Source organism: Plecotus auritus (genome assembly GCF_963455305.1).
Source record: "Plecotus auritus genome assembly, chromosome: 9".
In the NCBI taxonomy this organism is placed as follows: Eukaryota; Metazoa; Chordata; class Mammalia; order Chiroptera; family Vespertilionidae; genus Plecotus; species Plecotus auritus.
Window position 1 is genome coordinate 99,950,185 of NC_137783.1, and position 18,331 is coordinate 99,968,515.

General features: G+C 40.9%; 2 protein-coding genes across 10 annotated transcripts in view; both read left to right on the forward strand.

The window, feature by feature from the left end:
• SYTL2 (synaptotagmin like 2) overlaps positions 1-12,812 on the forward strand; it is a gene marked incomplete at its 5' end in the record, with an annotated part of 70,674 nt that extends 57,862 nt beyond the window's left edge. For all 9 annotated transcript variants that reach the window (XM_080641733.1, XM_080641741.1, XM_080641736.1 and 6 more), the window contains 5 exons: positions 1,528-1,698; positions 3,225-3,303; positions 7,886-7,985; positions 10,505-10,710; positions 11,743-12,812. In XM_080641733.1, coding sequence (XP_080497859.1) covers positions 1,528-1,698; positions 3,225-3,303; positions 7,886-7,985; positions 10,505-10,710; positions 11,743-11,888 — 702 coding nt within the window. In that variant the 3' untranslated portion in view covers positions 11,889-12,812. The remainder of the gene's footprint in view (positions 1-1,527; positions 1,699-3,224; positions 3,304-7,885; positions 7,986-10,504; positions 10,711-11,742) is intronic.
• A 2,630-nt stretch (positions 12,813-15,442) lies between these two features.
• Positions 15,443-18,331, forward strand: CCDC89 (coiled-coil domain containing 89). The gene has a single exon (XM_080642049.1). The coding sequence runs from the start codon at positions 15,514-15,516 to the stop codon at positions 16,618-16,620; it is 1,107 nt and encodes a 368-aa protein (XP_080498175.1). The 5' UTR covers positions 15,443-15,513; the 3' UTR covers positions 16,621-18,331.

An 18,331-nucleotide genomic window follows, 5' to 3' on the forward strand; every position in this document is an offset into this window, starting at 1 on the left:
TGGGACTCTGTGTTTGCTTAGGCTGGAGTATTCTTCCCCACATTCTATCTCTAACTACCTCCCACAGCCTTAAATGCCTCTTCCTATGAGCGGCTGCCCATACCCCTCAGACTCCCCTGCTGTCTGCTGCCTTGTTTTCTTGTTTTACAGTAGGCTATATTAACTCTCAGCACTTTACTGGTTTGTCTGCTTTCCCAGTAAATTGTAAGTTCCCCGAGGGCAGGGACCAACTCTATGTTGTTTATAAACTATGTGCCCTTGGGTAAATGACTTAGCCTGCCTGCACTTCACACCTGCAAAAGGGAGGTAATATAGTACCTACCTACTTACCTACCACAGTAGTTGTAAATGTTAAAAGAGTTTATATACAGGATGAGATGTGTATACATTAAACACTTAATAAATGTTGACTACTAGTACAGTGTCTGAAAAAGGTACTCAAATGTTTATTGGAAGGATAGATGGATGGGCATAAGAATGGAAAGTATACCTGGCTCAAATACCATATTCTCCCCCCTCCCCCCACCAAACTGCATCATGCTATCTTAGTCATGAGTAATAGAAAATGTAAAACTACAAATAGAAGTACCCTCCTTCTGAAAATTCTGTCCAACTATTTGGTTATCCTCTGAGAAAAGTAGAGTTAAATTAATTCTCAGTCATCCATGGGTGAGTTTTCTGTAGCAAGTTTTTAATTACAATTTGACTATGATATACCTCAGTCCCCTAGCTATTTCTAGGTCAGCTACTTCAGCCCTATACTCAGGAAAAGCCAGATAATTTAAATAGTAAACTCAGAGAATAACAAGTGGGCATTCAAGTAGTACATCATAAAGCCAAATAGAGATTATTTTTAGATTAAAAGTACTATTATCCCTTCCATGATTACATATAATCAAGGATTGACTGTCATTTTAGATGAAAAAGTTTTAGGATGCCAAATATTTTTCACTGGACCATATGAAGCAGGAAAAAACAAGTCTATCTTTTCTTGAGAAACTCCTTATCTTTGTAGGATATCAAGTGGGAGAAGTTGTGTGTATATAGAGATAGGTGGGTTATGGGAACTCTCTACTTTTCACTCAGTTTTGCTGAGAATCTAAAACTGCTCTAAAAAGTAAAATATTTTTAAAATATACCTTGTCCTTAGGTAGAAAACAGACCATTGATTAAACTTCATTTTTAGAATGAGTTTGATTTATGTTATACCTAGTTAGAAATAAAAACATCCAGTAAAAAATTGAATAATTGGCTTTTGTTTCTAAGGAGCTATTACCAGCTATGATATTTGAGCCATGCTTTGCTTTTTCCAAAGGGGCAAAGAAAATCAACTTTTGTGAAAGATGGATTTTAGCTCTTTGAAACAAGACACTTAAAATAAGATGACTTTGCAGTATTCTTAAGACTTGAAACCTAACAGATGAGAAAATCTGATCTGCACAGATGACTTTTCTCTTCATCTCTATGTCATAACTTTGGCATAAAGTAATATCATTCACCCCTTTAATTTCCTTCTTTGAACTGCAGTATAAAATCGAAAAGCAAATCTTAAAGACACAGAAGCTGAACCTGTCTGTATGGCATCGGGATACATTTAAACGCAATAGTTTTCTTGGGGAAGTGGAACTTGATTTGGAAACTTGGGACTGGGACAACAAACAGAATAAACAATTGAAGTGGTACCCTCTGAAGCGGAAGGTAAGTTCAGCACTTTTGGATTGGTTGGTTGGTTGGTTGGTTGTTTTGAGGCCTGGTGTGTAGGAGAAAGGTCCTATAAAGTTGAATTTTCATTCAGGATACTTATCCATCGTTTGGGATCATTTTCTCTTTCCACTCTGTCTCATATGTCTCTTATTCTCTCTTCTATATTTTCTTTCCCCCTCCTTCCCCCATGTATGCTTCAGGTTGGCTATTTCTTGCTAACCTATCTTATAGTTCAATAATTTTCTTATCTGCTATGTCTAATCTGTGATACCCATCTACAAGTTCTCAATTATAGTATTTTTCAGGTTTCTATTTTCATTTGATTCTTTTTTATAACTGCCTCTTCTCTGCTAAAATTTTCCATCTTATCATTATCTTTATAAATATATTAATCAGAGTTATGTGACATTATCAGAGGCCATTCCTCCTTAGCCGGCCATGGATTTCAATTTTTGTCTCCCCAGCCCTTTGAGACTACCGAAAGCCCTTCTTAGCTTCTTAGTCTCTTTCTGCTAGGCTTTTTATTCTCTACTTAAAAACCAGCTAATGCCTCAAAGTGGAAAGTAGAGAAAAATGTCAGGCTCCAATATCTTATCCATTTGCGTCTTATCTTAATAATTCTTTAGTACCTTCAAGTAGAGTTTATAATTGATTTTTTTATTGTTCTCAGTATGCGGGTTGATGTTATCCCAACTAGTTCATCATAGCTGGAGTTGATACATATACACAATTCATACAAATCATTAGTTAGTATCCACATAAGAAAAGTTTATTTTAAGAAATGCTTCCTAAATATTACATCAAAATCACATGAAGCACTTATTTCTAGCCCTACCCAAGACTTGCTGGATCTGAATTCCTCAGAAGATGTCAAAAGCATTCATTTTTAACTAACTTATCTTATGTTTCTGATGAATAGCCATGTTTTGGAAATAAGGCTCCAAAGGACAAGATTTTGAAAGTAAAACTATTTCTCATATACTTGAAAATAATAGATATATATTTTAAAATTATTGTCGAGTCTTTGTTATTCTTACAGACATCTACTCATTTGGTCTAAAATAGGTTAATGCAACTTTGAAAATGTAATATTTGGCTTTCTCCCCACACCCACCTTCCCACACTCTTCTTATTCCTTCAGAGAAAGAGAATACAAATAAGTTGTTTTATGTGCTGGATGAATGATTAACAAAATCTATGTGTTTTCATAAAAACCAAGGCATCCCACAACACTTTAGACATCTCCAAGAAAGCCATTCTGATTTCTCCACTATCTCTGAAACTAATGGCCTTGAAACGTGTTCTGGGTACCCTACAAAGTTTTCCAAGATGCACAGTAGAACTCTCCCAGATATAAAAACAATAGTCTAGCTCTGATGGGGAGGGAAATTTTAATCCAGGGCACTCAGGAGTGATACATTGTTCCAGAAATGGGGAAGATAAGGTCCTATAACAGAGTACCAACAAACAGAGTAAATAGTTTGTGTCTTACATCTGCTGACATTCCTTCTTTTTTTCAGACAGCACCAGTTGCCCTTGAAGCAGAAAACAGAGGTAAAATGAAATTAGCTCTCCAGTACGTCCCAGAGCCAATTCCTGGTATGTAATGATTTTCTGTCCAGATTTATGCCCTTTCCTCATCCCCCACACTCCCAGGGTTTCTTTGGGTTCTATGCTATTTTCAAAGGTGAAGCCCTAAATAGATTTATTAACTTAGTAATCGTATAGACCAAATAAGTCAACTCACAGTTGTAAACTAGAAAATTCTCATATTTTATTGTGATAAAAACACATAAAATGTGCCATCTTAACCATTTTTTAGTGTGACATTAGTAGTGTTAAGTAGATTCACATTGTTGTGAAGCAAATCTCCAGAATGTTTTCATCTTGTATGTATCTGAAACTCCATATCCACTGTCAACTGTTGGTCTTTGCGCCACTTCAACGCCACAGGAATCCCCAATTTGGGGTGCAGTAAAGAAGGAAATTTTATTCACTACAAAACAGAGTCGCCAAAACCGGTTTGGCTCAGTGGATAGAGCGTCGGCCTGCGGACTGGGAGGTCCCGGGTTCGATTCCGGTCAAGGGCATGTAACTTGGTTGCGGGCACATCCCCAGTAGGGGGTGTGCAAGAGGCAGCTGATCGATGTTTCTCTCTCATCGATGTTTCTGACTATCTATCCCTCTTCCTTCCTCTCTGTAAAAAATCAATAAAATATATTTAAAAACAAAACAAAAAAAAAAAAAAAACAGAGTCAATTGTGATACAGTATGGCAGGACAGCAGTAGAAAAACTCTGGGGCCTCCCGTGTTTGAGCTAAGCCAAGGAGGCATAGTCTTCATTCTTTTGTGGAAAGAGAAAGGTGCTCCCTGAGCCAGAGGGAAGCTGGCTTATATGGACAGAAGTCCCCATCCCTGTTCCCTGATTGGTCTGTCCTCATGCAAATGAGGACTCCAAATCCTCATAGTTTGATTGGTCCAAAAGGCACTGTCCTGAATGGTTGGAATAGAGCCACTCCAATTGGCTGGAATTGCACAGCTGTGGTTGTATGGGGGGATACCCTCTACCTATTGATTGAAATAAGATTCTAGGCAATCTTTTTAAGGGCTGGCTCAGATGGCAGGCAGGCAATTTAGTGCAGAGGCAGGTGGTTTAGCACAGAGGCTTCTCCATGAAGTGCAGTTTGTGTGAGAGGCCCTTTGGCTAGGCTCTGTTTTTTTTGTTTTTTTTTTGTTTTTTTTTAAATATATTTTATTGATATTTCACAGAGAGGAAGGGAGAGGGATAGAGAGCTAGAAACATCGATGAGAGAGAGACATCGATCAGTTGCCTCCTGCACACCCCCCACTGGGGATGTGCCCGCAACCAAGGTACATGCCCTTGACCGGAATCGAACCCGGGACCCCTCAGTCCACAGGCTGACGCTCTATCCACTGAGCCAAACCGGTTTTGGCAAGGCTAGGCTCTGTTTTTTATTGGAGCCCAAATTGCCACCAGAAGCCCTTTTTAGTAGGTGTCTATTTTTTCCTTCTCAGGGTTCACCTTATTGAACTACAAAACCTTATCCCCTCTTCCCCCCACCCCCATCCTGGTAACCACCATTCTAGTTTCTGTTTCTCTCTCTTTTTTTTTTCCAGTCTAGTTTTTCAGTCTTTATTTTAACTTGCTCCTCACTCTCCCAAAAGTTTGTATCTGCACTATGTGTCTGACCTTTTCTGTATTCAGAATTTGGACCTATTGACAGTGTTGTGATAAGAATGGAACCTGAATGTGTTCTTTTTTCACAAGTGGGAATTGGAAAAATTCATATGAACCCCTAAGAAATTAGAGCTCATTGGTCTTCCATTCTCAAGGTCATCAGGAGAGGAAGCTTTTTCCTGAATTACTCATTGTAATCTTTCCTGAAGATTATTAATACTTGATGTTAGGGCCTCAAGTCTGCAGCCCCTTTAAGAAGCAAGAGATAGGCAGGAAATGAATGCCAGCCCCCCTTTCATTTCTCAAGCAAGTTCCCCTATTCTCCTTAAAAATCTGTATGAATATAATGAACAACATAAACTGATGAACAAAAACAGACCCGGAGACAGGGAAGCATCGATCAGACTGTCAAACCTCAGAGGGAAGGTAGGGGAGGGTGGGGGTAAGGGGAGAGACCAACCAAAGGACTTGTATGCATGCATATAAGCCTAACCAGTGGTCACAGACAACAGGGGGTGGGGGCATGCGTGGGGAGGGGTTTGGGATGGGAATGGGGAGATGAGGACAAATATGTGATACCTTAATCAATAAAGAAATTCAAAAGTCCAAAAAAAAATGAGGAAAATGAAAAAAAAAATCTGTATGAATACTATGGCTGAAATGGGGATTGCACACACAAACGCTTTCAGTAACCAGGCAATGAAGCTAGTGGGATGAAAGACATAATGGATGGTGAGGGCAGTGACTGAGCTAAAGAAAGGCATTCTAATTCAGTTAAATAAAAAGAAAAAAGAATTGGAGGGAAAGCAAACATATCTTTAGGTCAAATGGCTGCCAAACCACCATCTTGTTCCTTCTGGATCTTTCTAAAGGGCAGATTCTTTCATGTATAATTTGTATCCTATCATTTATGGTCAACATGCATAGAAATTGTACCAATCTCATTTCGCATTTTCTCCACTACCATTTCTTGGTGGTGGGAGCTGGGGGACTGTGTGTTCTGATGGGCTCCACCTTCCCTGAGTTTTTACTATGTAGTCTCTCTTCTCTGTGTTGGCTAACCTTCTCTTCAACCTATCTAAGTCTTAGATGAAGTCCTATTTCCCCCATATAGACTTTCCTGACTATATTCCCCCTCACTGATCACATTATCTCCTAGAACATTACAGTAATAACTTGGCATTTCATTCCTTAGTACATTTTTATAGTTTTTATTGAGTTAGTCTTTCTTGTATTCCTTGTATATGCAATGCCATTCTTTATAATAGGGCTGACCACATAATAGATGCCTGGTTGGTTGACTAAATAGGTTAAGTCATCCAGAAAAATGTGATAGTATTCCTCTGACCAGGTGCACCCAACCCAGACAACTTCAGACTAAACCAACTTCTCAGTAATCCCCTCTCCATAATAATTCACTTTTATGTGTATCTATATAATAGTCTTATAAAATGTTTAACTTTTTAAAATACATTTTTTTATTGATTTCAGAGAGGAAGGGAGAGGGAGAGATACAAACATCAATGATGAGAGAGAATCATTGATCGGCTGCCTCCTGCACACCCCCTACTGGGGATTGAGCCCACAACCCGGGCATGTGCCCTTTACCGGAACCAAACCTGAGACCCTTCAGTCCGCAGGCCGACACTCTATCCACTGAGCCAAACCAGCTAGGGCAAATGTTTAACTTTTTACACTCTACTTTTAACAAAAAGAATGACTCTCTCTTAGCTAGTACCTGTTCTGGTTGCTTTACAGTAATATGTTTAATATGTCGGCACCAATTGACATTGGTATCAGTGTTTGAAAGGTATGTGCATTTTACTGAGATATTTTGAATGTAAGTATAAGTGGATGACTCACATGCTTGATATCTATAACTGATCCTGTGGAGCCAGCAAAACCCGACAAGAATGATGTAATACTCTGTACTTGGAATAAATATAAATTATTTTCATAGAGCTGTCTGAGCTCAGTACAGCCAGACTATAAAATATATAATTAAGAATGTATAGCCCTGGCTGGTTTGGCTCAGTAGATAGAGCATCCGCCTGCGGACTGAAGGGTCCCTGGTTCGATTCTGGTCAAGGGCACATGCCCAGGTTGCAGACTCGATCCCCAGTAGGGGGTGTGCAGGAGGCAGCCGATCAGTGATTCTCTCTCATCATTGATGTTTCTATCTTTCTCTTCCTCTCCTTTCCTGTCTGCAATCAATAAAAATATTTTTTAAAAAGGAATGTATAGATTTAAACTATTAGGATCATATCATCAAATACTAGCTAGCATTATTTTTTATTTTTATTATTTTTTTACTTATGTATTATTGACAGTATTACAGAGGTCCCCCATTTTTCCCTTCCTTGACCTCCTTCACCCAGCCCCTATGCCCCTCCAGGCCTTCCCCACACTATTGTCTGTGTCCATGGGTTATGCATATATGTTCTTTGGTTAACTCTTCCCATCCCCTCCACCTCTTTCTCCTCTGAGATCTGTCATTCTGTTCCATGCATCCGTGTGTCTGGACCTATTTTGTCTGTCAGTTTATTTTGTTCATTAGATTCCACATATAAGTGAGATCATGTGATACTGGTCTTTCTCTGGATCATTTCGCTTAGCATAACCATCCATGCTGTCGCAGAGGGTCAGAGCGCCTTCTTTTTTAGCTGAATAGTATTCCATTGTGTAAATGTACCTCAACTTTTTTTAGCCACTCATCTACTGATGGGCACTTGGGCTATTTCCAGATCTAAGCTATTGTAAATAACGCTGCTATGATCATAGGAATGCATATATTCTTTCTGATTTCTTAAGAATCCAGCAACACCAATCAGAAAGAATATATGCACCCCTGTGTCCATAGCAGCATTATTTACAATAGCTAAGATGTGTGCTAATCCATTTTTAGATTGGCATCTTTAAATGCAGTATTGCCAAGAGAGGGATAGCACTAACATTTTATTTTCTCTCTTTTTTCTAATATAGGTAAAAAGCTTCCTACAACTGGAGAAGTACACATCTGGGTGAAGGAATGCCTTGATCTACCAATGCTAAGGGGCAGCCATCTGAATTCTTTTGTAAAATGGTAACAGCATTGATAAGTCTGCCTTCGCAGTTCTACAGTAGTCTGGCCTTTGCCGGTTGATTTAGTTCTCTATATCTATGATGCTGAAACTCATCATTCATAGTTTAAATGAAATAACTTGAGACAGTGACCCCATGAACTAGGGGAATCTGTGACATGAACCCCCTCCCCCAAGGCTACATATAGTTTTAAAATCATAAAGATAAGAGGACATATGTAAAAATGAAACCAGAGACCACACACTCAGATATGTAATGTCTTCTAGGAGGCCCATCTACTGGTGAGAACAATATTCAGTACTAAAGACTTCATGCAGTTTCTAACAGTGGGTTGTCACACCCCTTGGCTCCTTAGAGAAGCACCTATTCTGTGACCCATTTTCAAAAGGCCTTTGGCATCAGGCCACAAATATCTGGAAAAGTATTTGCTAAGCAGAGCTGTACTAATAGCTCGTAAGAATTTAAGACAATTTTGGTTCTTAAGTGGCAAACCTTTTTCTTTGTTATACATATAAATGCCTGGTATCTAAATAGTAGCTAAACAGATATTAATGTGACATCCTAACTCCCTCTGACTAATTTTATCTAGATAGATTCTACCAGAAGTCCAGTTGTAGCTATTTAATTTTATATTACATTATCTGTGATTTTCCCTCTAGATGTTCTTTTTAAAATTAAATTTATTGGGGTAACAGTTAATAACATTATATAAGTTTCAGGTGTACAGTTCTATAATACATCATCTGTATAATGCATTACGTGCTCCCCACCCAAAATCTATTCTCCTTCTGTCACCATATATTTGACCCCCTTTACCCTCTTCATCCTCCCCCTCCACCTGCCTTCCCCTCTGAAAACAACCATACTATTGCCTGTGACTATGATTTTGTTTTGCTTGTTTGTATGTTGCTTTCTGTTTTATATCCCATATATGGGTGAAATTGTATGGTTCTTATTCTTTCCCATCTGAATTATTTTTTTTATGTTTTTATTGGTTTCAGAGATGAAGGGGGAGAGAGAGATAGAAATATCAATAAGAAAGAATCATTGATTGCCTGCCTCCTGCATATCCCACACTGGGGATTGATGCCACAACCTGGGCATGTGCTCTGACTGGGAATCAAACCAAGACCTCTTGGTTCATAGGTCAGTGCTCAACCATTGAGCCATGCCAGCCAGGCCCACCTGACTTATTTTACTTAATATGATACACTCAAGGTCCATCCATGTTGTCGTAAATGGCAATAGTTCATCTTTTTTTCTTTTTCATGGCTGAGTTGCATTTCATTGTATAAATAGTATCAGATCTTCTTTACCCAATCATTCATCAAAGGACACGGATTGTTTCCATGTCTTGGTTATTGTGGACAATGCTGCAATGAACATAGGGATATGACACCATACACAAAAATTAACTGAAAATGGATTAAAGACCTGAATATGAGACTAAAATAATAAAATACATCCAAGAAAACATGAGTACTAAACTCATGGACCTTGGTCTCAGAGGGGATTTTGTGAACTTGACCCCAAAGGCAAGGGAAATAAAAGCAAAAGTAAATGAATGGGACTACATCAAACCAGAAAAGCTTCTACACACCAAAAGAAACCATCAACAAAACAAAAAGGCAACACATTCTTCATAGATGTCAGCTGGTAAAATTTTTCAACTCCAGTCAGTTTCCTATTTTGAGACTAGTCTCAGACCTTGTTGCCCTTACCGGGGGCATGATAGATTAAAAGTTAATTCAGCTATTACCACAAATTAAGTGTAAATGATTACAAATATATAATTTATTTCCAAAATCAAATCTAACAAATGGGGCAGGTTTCTCTTCTTTTTCAATTCTGTACAAGACTAATTCCTTAGGCCCGTGGTCGGCAAACTGCGGCTTGTGAGCCACATGCGGCTCTTTGGCCCCTTGAGTGTGGCTCTTCCACAAAATACCACGGCCTGGGCGAGTCTGTTTTGAAGAAGTGGCGTTAGAAGTTTAAGTTTAAAAAATTTGGCTCTCAAAAGAAATTTCGATCGTTGTACTGTTGATATTTGGCTCTGTTGACTAATGAGTTTGCCGACCACTGCCTTAGGCTATCACAGATAATCAGGAATAGACTGTGCTTCCAAATTTTAAAGGAATCCTCAAATAATTGCTACATAGTAAGCACTTACTAAATGCAGGAACTGAGCTAAGTCGTTTGCTCAATATGTAATTTTAATACTCACCTTATGAAGTAGGCGTTACCACTCCCATCTTACAGATGAGGAAGCAAGTGTCTGAAAGGTTAACTAACTTTCCCTGCAATACACAGCCAGTGAGTGGCAGAGTCAGGGTTCAAGGCAAGTCTTGTCCGCTCGAATGCGCCGTCTTTCCTGCATGACGGCTCCCACCATCAGTGCTGTTTCTGTACACTCGCCCCTTCCCTTCCTTCCACTAGTAGCTAGCTATGTTGAAGTGCATGGAAAGCACAAACGTCCACTATCTCATTAAAATGCTCTCACAATCATGTTTCCATTGGTAGTATCATCCTGCCAGATACAAGTCGGAAAAGTCGCCAGAGGACAAGAGCTGTGGGGAAGACCACCAACCCTGTCTTCAACCACACCATGGTGTACGATGGGTTCAGGCCTGAAGATCTGACGGAAGCCTGCGTGGAGCTTACCGTCTGGGACCATTACAAATTAACCAACCAGTTTTTGGGAGGTCTTCGGATCGGCTTTGGAACCGGTAATATGTGTTACATTTTTAATCTGTGAGCCAAATGTTTCTGGAGACGCTAGAGATTTGTTGCTTTGCTCCTTCCTAATGCAAACAGATATTTCTGATAAGGGTAATGCAATGAGTGAGTGAAGGAGTGCCAGCTGTGTGCTGCGGGCTCTGGATATGAAGATTAACAGGGCGCAGTATCTCACCACACAGAGCTTAACTTATTGTGGGGGGAACAGAAGAGCTCTTGTCACTACTCTTTCCTGAAAAAAAAACACATATGGCCCTTCCTAGCTAAAAGTGCTTTGAATAATAATAGTAACTAACGTTTACGGAGCACTGGTCACTGTGCTGAGTGCTTTATTTGCGTTATTTCACTTCATCCTAACAGCAATTTGATGAGTAGTTACTAATGTTATCTCCAGAACAGCTGGCATTCTAAGAAATTAAGTAACAGAGTAAGTGGCAGAGCCGAGATTCAAATTGAGTCTGCTCAACACTAAAGCTGTAGTCACGCTTCCTCAGAGATTATCTACTGTCACTTCTAACCCAAGGTGAGAATCCTTCCTACCACTCCCCCATGCCTGTGACAGTTGTCATCTAGCTTTTAGATGACTGAGAAGAGAAACCATTACTCTGGGAATAGAGTACTCATCTCAGATGGTTCAACAGTGCTTTCTTATAGTGAGTCCCAGATCTGCCCTCCTAGTGACGTTAAAACGCTTCCTAGCTGACTTCCATTGGTGCTTATAATTAAAGAATGACTGCCCGGCTGGCAGTTGTTGAGCCCATGAAAAAGGAGGTCTTGGTTCACTGCCCCCCCCCCCGGCCCCTTTCCCCCCCACCCCCCGTCAGCACACATGGCCGGGTTGCAGGCCTGATTCCCAGTGGGGAGCGTGCAGGAGGAAGCCAATCAATGATTTTCTCTCATCATTGATGTTTCTCTCTCTCTCTACCTCACCCTTCCTCTGTGAAATCAATAAAAAATATATTTTTAAAAAAGAATAACAAGTTCCCTCCCACTCCCTCTTTTAATGCAAAGCTTTTTTTCAGGTAAAAGTTATGATACTGAAGTGGACTGGATGGACTCCACTTCAGAGGAAGTTGCTCTCTGGGAAAAGATGGTAAATTCCCCCAACACTTGGATTGAAGCAACCCTGCCTCTCAGAATGCTGTTGATTGCCAAGATTTCCAAATGAGCCCAAAGTCCATTGGCTCCTCCACTGAAAACTACTAACCAGGTGGAATCTGATCTTGAAAATCTGACCATGTGGACAAAGATCCGCACCTCCTATCTGACGACACTCATTTTAAAGTCAACCTGCATGTGCCTCTTTGGTTATAGGCCCACGATATTTAAATAAAACAAAATGTATAACGTACTTGTGACTCCAACATTAAAGAAGATATTGGAGAAAGCTAGGAAAATCCAACCTGTTGCTTCAAAGAAGAAGCTGCCTCCCCAAAAAAATTATTAAATGTGGGGTGTTAACAGGAGAAGTTTTGTAGTTTTCCATCATGTGCTTCACACCAGTCTTGTGCTACAGTTAGCAAAGCCTGCCTCTTGACCATTGAAATTCCTTTCAGCAACTGCAAATACGTAGGTTGTGGAAAACAGTGACAGAGATACTCCTGGGGGGAGTGGGGAAGAATATCAGTGATGACAAAGAATTTGACCATAAGAAAACTATTTACTCTGTAATCTCTATAAAATATGGAATTCCATATTAGGGCGAGACTGAGTTTACTGCATGTACTTTCTGTCTTGAGAAACTGCTTTCCCTTTCCCAGTGTTCAAACAGTCTCGAATGTGCTTTGGTGCCACCCTCTGGCCATAAGTGGAATTCAGTTTTTGGCTTAATTTTCTCCTAAGCTAGTTCTCAAGCCTGTATTTTGTAATAGAATATATATAAAACAAAAACCTTGCATATATAACATTCTGTTTTTCTTATAACTCTACTATATGAAAGAAGCACGATAGTGGTCACAGACATGCTTTGCAACAATGTTTTAATTAGAATGTAAATTGTTAAATTATACTGCATTTCCTATATATGTATAATTTTCATAAAGTATTTTGTAAAAATCCTTAAAATAAATTATTATGACTTAAATGTATTGTAAAATTAATCTGACTTCTTATTTTAAATGAAATACTTTATGTTAGGGATCCTAAAATCTAAATTCCCTAGCAAGGCTAAAGAAATTCTGCTAGGCTAATATTTCTCCAGTATTTATTGCAACACTAGACATTATTTCCTCTAAGTGGGCAGTTTTGGCTATTTTATTAGAGGCTTTACTTTTTACTTGTTTATTTATTAAATATATTTTATTGATTTTTTTACAGAGAGGAAGGGAGAGGGATGGAGAGTCAGAAACATTGATGAGAGAGAACATCGATCAGCTGCCTCCTGCACACTCCCCACTGGGGACATACCCGCAACCAAGGTACATGCCCTTGATCAGAATCGAACCTGGGACCCTTCAGTCCTCAGGCTGACGCTCTATCCACCAAGCCAAACTGGTTAGGCCGAGGCCTTACTTTTTTTTTTTTAATTTAATTTTATTGTTCAAAGTATAGTACATATATCTCTTTTTTTTCCCCATTGACCTTCCCCCAGCCTCTCCTACCCCCTGGCACATGCCCTCCCCCGCCTCCCCCAGTGTCTTGTGTCCATTGGTTATGCTTCCAAGGCCGTACTTGTTAAAAGTAATTGGAAAGCTTTGAAGAAAACACATTATTGTCTAATTTTTAAAATATATTTTTTTTGCTTTCATAGAGGAAGAGTGAAAGAGGGCTAATTTTTATCGGCTGCCTCCTGCATGCCCTCTACAGGGGATTGAGCCCACAACCCTGGGCATGTGCCCCGACCAGGAATCTAACTGGTGATCTCTTGGTTCACGGGTTGATGCTCAACCACTGAACCACACTGGCCAGGCAGTTAACATCCATTCAACACACATTTATCTGAGTTTTCTCAGTGTGCTAGGCACTGGTTTAGTCATCAAGGATAAAACAGACACAGTCCCTGCTCTTAATGATTTCAGCATTTAATAAGGGGAGGTAAACAGTATTTATTAAATATATTTAATAAATATATTTAAGCAGGTAAACAGTGAATGCAATAAGGTTTTGACATGTTCCATTAGCAGTACAAATAGGCTACCGTGGGTGCATTGAATGAGGTGTGTGGTCAATTTCACATGTTGGTGCCAGGAAAGGCTTCCCAGGGGAGGTGATTCTGAACTAAAAAATACTGAGCCAAATACTAGAGCAACACGGGACAAGGTGGGAAAAGGCATTCCAGGCAAAGAGAACACCTACAGACAGAGCCAGGGAGCTGGCTGGTTAGGGGACCTTCCGTAGTTGGTTAGGGCTAGGGAGTAAAATGCCAGGCAAGTTCAGAGGAAGGAGAGGGTGGATAGACCTAAGAGGTCAATTTTTTAAGTTATACACCTCATAGGTCACAATTTTTTTAATATATTTTTATTGATTTCAGAGAAGAAGGAAGAAGGAGAGAAAGATAGAAACATAAATGAAGAGAGACATAACATAAATCATTGATCGGCTGCCTCCTGCATGCCCCTTACTGGGGACTGAGCCCGCAACCCAGGCAAGTGCCCTTGATTGGAATCAAACCCGGGACCCTTCAGTCTGCAGGCTGACCCTCTATCCTCTGAGCCAAACCAGCTAGGGCCCAATTTTTTAAAATTATATACAACTGTTCAACAAAGTCAAAGTAAGCTTTTCCTTACTCGTCTTTTACACAGTGTTTAAGCTGAGAAAGTCCTTCCTGGCCCAGAACTTTTATGGTTTCCTTTATTTTTTCTAGTTTCCACTTCTAATACTTTGATTTTTATTTTATTTTATTTTTTTAATTGATTTCAGAGCGGAAGGGAGAGAGACATAGAAACATCAATGATGAGAGAGAATCATTGATCCGTTTCCTCCTCCATGCCCCACAATGGAAATCCAGCCTGCAACCTGGGCATGTAACCTGACGGGGGAGTTGAATCATGATCTCCTGGTTCATAGGTTGATGCTCAACCACTGAGCCATACCGGACAGGCTTTATTTTATTCTTTACAGTTAACTACTTAATTCATCTGAAATGGACGTTATATGACGGTAAGCTTCATTTGGTTCTTTGTCTTCTGTTTGGATGTTTGCCATCTCTATGTCATTCATTAAGCTTCTTTCTGTAACCTTATTTTGCTAGTGAGTAAAAACAGAGAGTGCTGAATATCCAATTAAAAAAAAGAGTATTTATTTCATTGGGGTTTGCTCTTTTGCTGAACTGTGCTGAGCACTACAGATGCAAACTCAAGGCACTTAGGGTCCCGGCTCTCAGCGTACCACTGCTGCTTTGTATATATAGACTGCAGTTTTCAAAGGAGCCAACTGTGTTTCCAAAGACAGGAGTAACCTGTCCTCATGACAGTTGAGGTGGGGAGAGGAGGGAGGAGCAGTCGCTGCCAGCTCGATTTGTTTACTTCAACCAGATGAGGTGGAGTCAGGTTTCTTGCCCTGATGCTGGCTGCAAACCCGGAGGGTTGTCATCTCTCCTCTGTGCAGCAGAGGCCAGACCCTGGGCTGTGAGCTGAGAGCTGTGATTGGTTAGAAAGGCAAGCATAGCCCCGCCAGATTGGCCCCCTGTTACGTCACCGCATTCTGAAGACCTGCCCACCAATCGTAGGGCTCCATACTGGGGGAAACTGCTGCTGGACAGTGCCCGGAGCCCCTAGCAACACGGTGGCTTTTGAAAGCTGAGGGGGAAAGAGTGTGGAGTCAGCCCATGGTGGAGAGAGCACCTGTGCCTGAGAATGAGAAGGCTCTCGAGATGGATGGACACCCCACCCTCTGAAAAACCCTTAGATACGCAAAACAAAACACTGGAAAACCAGGAAGAGGAGATGGGGTTTAAGGAAATGGATGGCCTGAGGGAAGCCTTGGCAAACCTCCGGGGCCTGTCTGAGGAGGAGAAGAACGAGAAGGCGATGCTTCGCTCCCGCATCCACGAGCAGTCCCAGCTCATCTGCATCCTGAAGCGGAGGGCCGACGAGGCCCTGGAGCGCTGCCAGATCCTGGAGCTGCTCAACACAGAGCTGGAGGAGAAGGGGATGCTGGAGGCCGAGAAGCTGAAGGCCAAGAGCGAGCATGCCCGGAAGCTGGAGGATCGCTTCATGACCCTGGCAGCCAACCACGAGGAGATGATCCGCTTCAAGGACCAATACAAGAGCGAGAACGTCAAGCTGAGAGAGGAGAATGAGAAGCTGAGGCTGGAGAACAACAACCTCTTCAGCCAGGCTCTGAAGGACCAGGAGGCCAAAGTCCTGCAGCTCACCGCCGGGAGCGAGGTCCTGGCCAAGGAGTTGGAGACTCTGAAACAGAGGTGTGCCCAGGATGCCTGCCGGGCACAGGCCCGAGAGAAGGAGCTGCTGGAGCTGCAGAGCCAGCAGGCAAGCGCCCACACCAAGGAGACAGAGCAGCTGCACAGCCAGCTGCACAGCCTCAAGCAGCAGCACCAGCAGGCCGTGGAGCAGATGGTGAAGGCCGAGCAGGCGCACAGCAGCCTGAGCCAGGAGCTGCAGGCCAGGCTGCAGATGGTCACGCGGGAGAAGGAGGAGCTGCTCCAGCTATCCATGGACAGGGGCAAAGTGCTTCAGAGCAAGCAAGCGGAGATCCGCCAGCTTGAGGAGAAGTTGGAGGCAGCAGAGGTGGCCAGGCGACAAGCGCTAGAGCGGTTTGAGCAAGAGGCGGTGGCTGTGGACAGTAACTTGAGAGTCCGGGAACTCCAGCGCAGGATAGATGGGATCCAGAAGGCCTACGAGGAGCTCAGGCTGCAGTCAGAAGCCTTCAAAAAGCACAGCCTGGATCTTTTAAGCAAGGAGAAAGAACTCAATGCCAAACTCCGCCATCTCTTTCCATAAGGAAGCTTCTGCTTCCTCTCGCCTCCAATTTAGAATTCAAATATGTGTGCCTTGGCAAGAGTCAAGATGTTTTTCAATTTGTTATATTTTTAAGGCAACTCAAAGAAAAGCTACTTTACTATGATATTGTTAACTTTGTAAGACTAACACTAATTTTCATTCCTGCCACTTAGAATACACGATTTGCCAGATTTTGTCTTACTCCTTTAAAATCTTCCTAAGTTTGCTATTAGTATCTCTAGCTCTCCCATAATATATATATATTCTCAACCTTAGATATCTTCATATAGCCAAAGATTTTAAATTAGCAGCTCCTATAGATTTAAGTGAATCTATAATGGGCAATCAGATGTGCTGGTTGTGAAAAGAATTAGTATAATTAGCCCTTGTGGATAATAGGTTTGCAAACTGTAGGTGTGCAGTCTCCCATAGTTGCGACTGTAAGCTATGACAGCTAATAGCATACGAAGAGCATGGAAAACTTGCAGAGAAAAAGTGTCTGATTTTATAACAGGCCAAACAATTGCTTGCTTCACCAGCTTTACAGCAGTATCCTTTTTGTTTTATTTGCCCTAGCTTGGAAGACAAAGATTGAGATCATTAAGCAAACTTTATTATAATCAGGCTATATGAGCAATAAGATTCAAATAAGTGGTCCTGGCCGGAGGGCACACTTGCTTGGGGCATCATTCCATGTGGGTTTGATTCTCTGTCAGGATCATTTAGGTAATAGCATACCTAAATTTCGGTTTTGATCCTTGTTCAGGGTTGGGACTCAGACAGGAGGCAATCGATGGATGTTCCCACCCCCTCTCTCTGTCTCTTCCTCTCTCTCTAAAAATTAATAAACATATCCTCAGGTGAGACTTTTTAAAAATAAGATTCAAATAAGTGTAATCAACCCACTTTGATTTTTCCTACAAGCTTAGATCACATTCCATTTTTGGGGGTTTTCTTTCTCCTTAATAAAAACAGGATTTAGAGGTACAAGAATGCAAATAGCACCAAATTCACTTAATATTGTACAGTATACTAATAGGCAAAAGTCCTGAATTTGGAGAAACAAGTGAGAGCAGACTAGATATGATACATACAGCAACTTAATAATAATTGTTTTGTTTTTACTGGCATGTTGTTTTGCAATTGCCTTTTCCTTTTTTAAAACATCTAAACAGAATGTATATAGGTATACCTACAGCCTTTTTATAGGAATAGCTAAGTATGTAGTAATAAAAACAAATACAGTTATAATTATATAAAGTTCTTAAAGACATAGTTATAAAAAATACACTTTATGCTTCCTTATTTCCCCGTTCTTAGTTGATAAACATTATTGTGAAAACCTCTCAAAACATTGTAATATAGTATTTTCTCACACATTTTGTGTCAAGAGTGCAAAGAGTTTCCTAATGCTTTGGATTTATTAAAAAATATTACTTGATACCTTTTTGTTTGTTAATCCTCACCTGAGGACATTCCCTCCCCCTTTTTTTTAGAGAGAGAGTGGGAGGGGGAGAGACAGATGTTGCCTCCACATGTCGCCCCCACTCCCCACCAGGGCCAGGGATTAAGCCTGCAACCAAGGTATGTGCCCTTGACCAGAATGTGATCCTATAATCTGAGGGGTAATGTTCTAACCACTGAGCAACACCAGCTAGGGCCGTTGGTACCTTTTTAATAAACAATTTTCAAGCCTCATCCTTACCTCGGG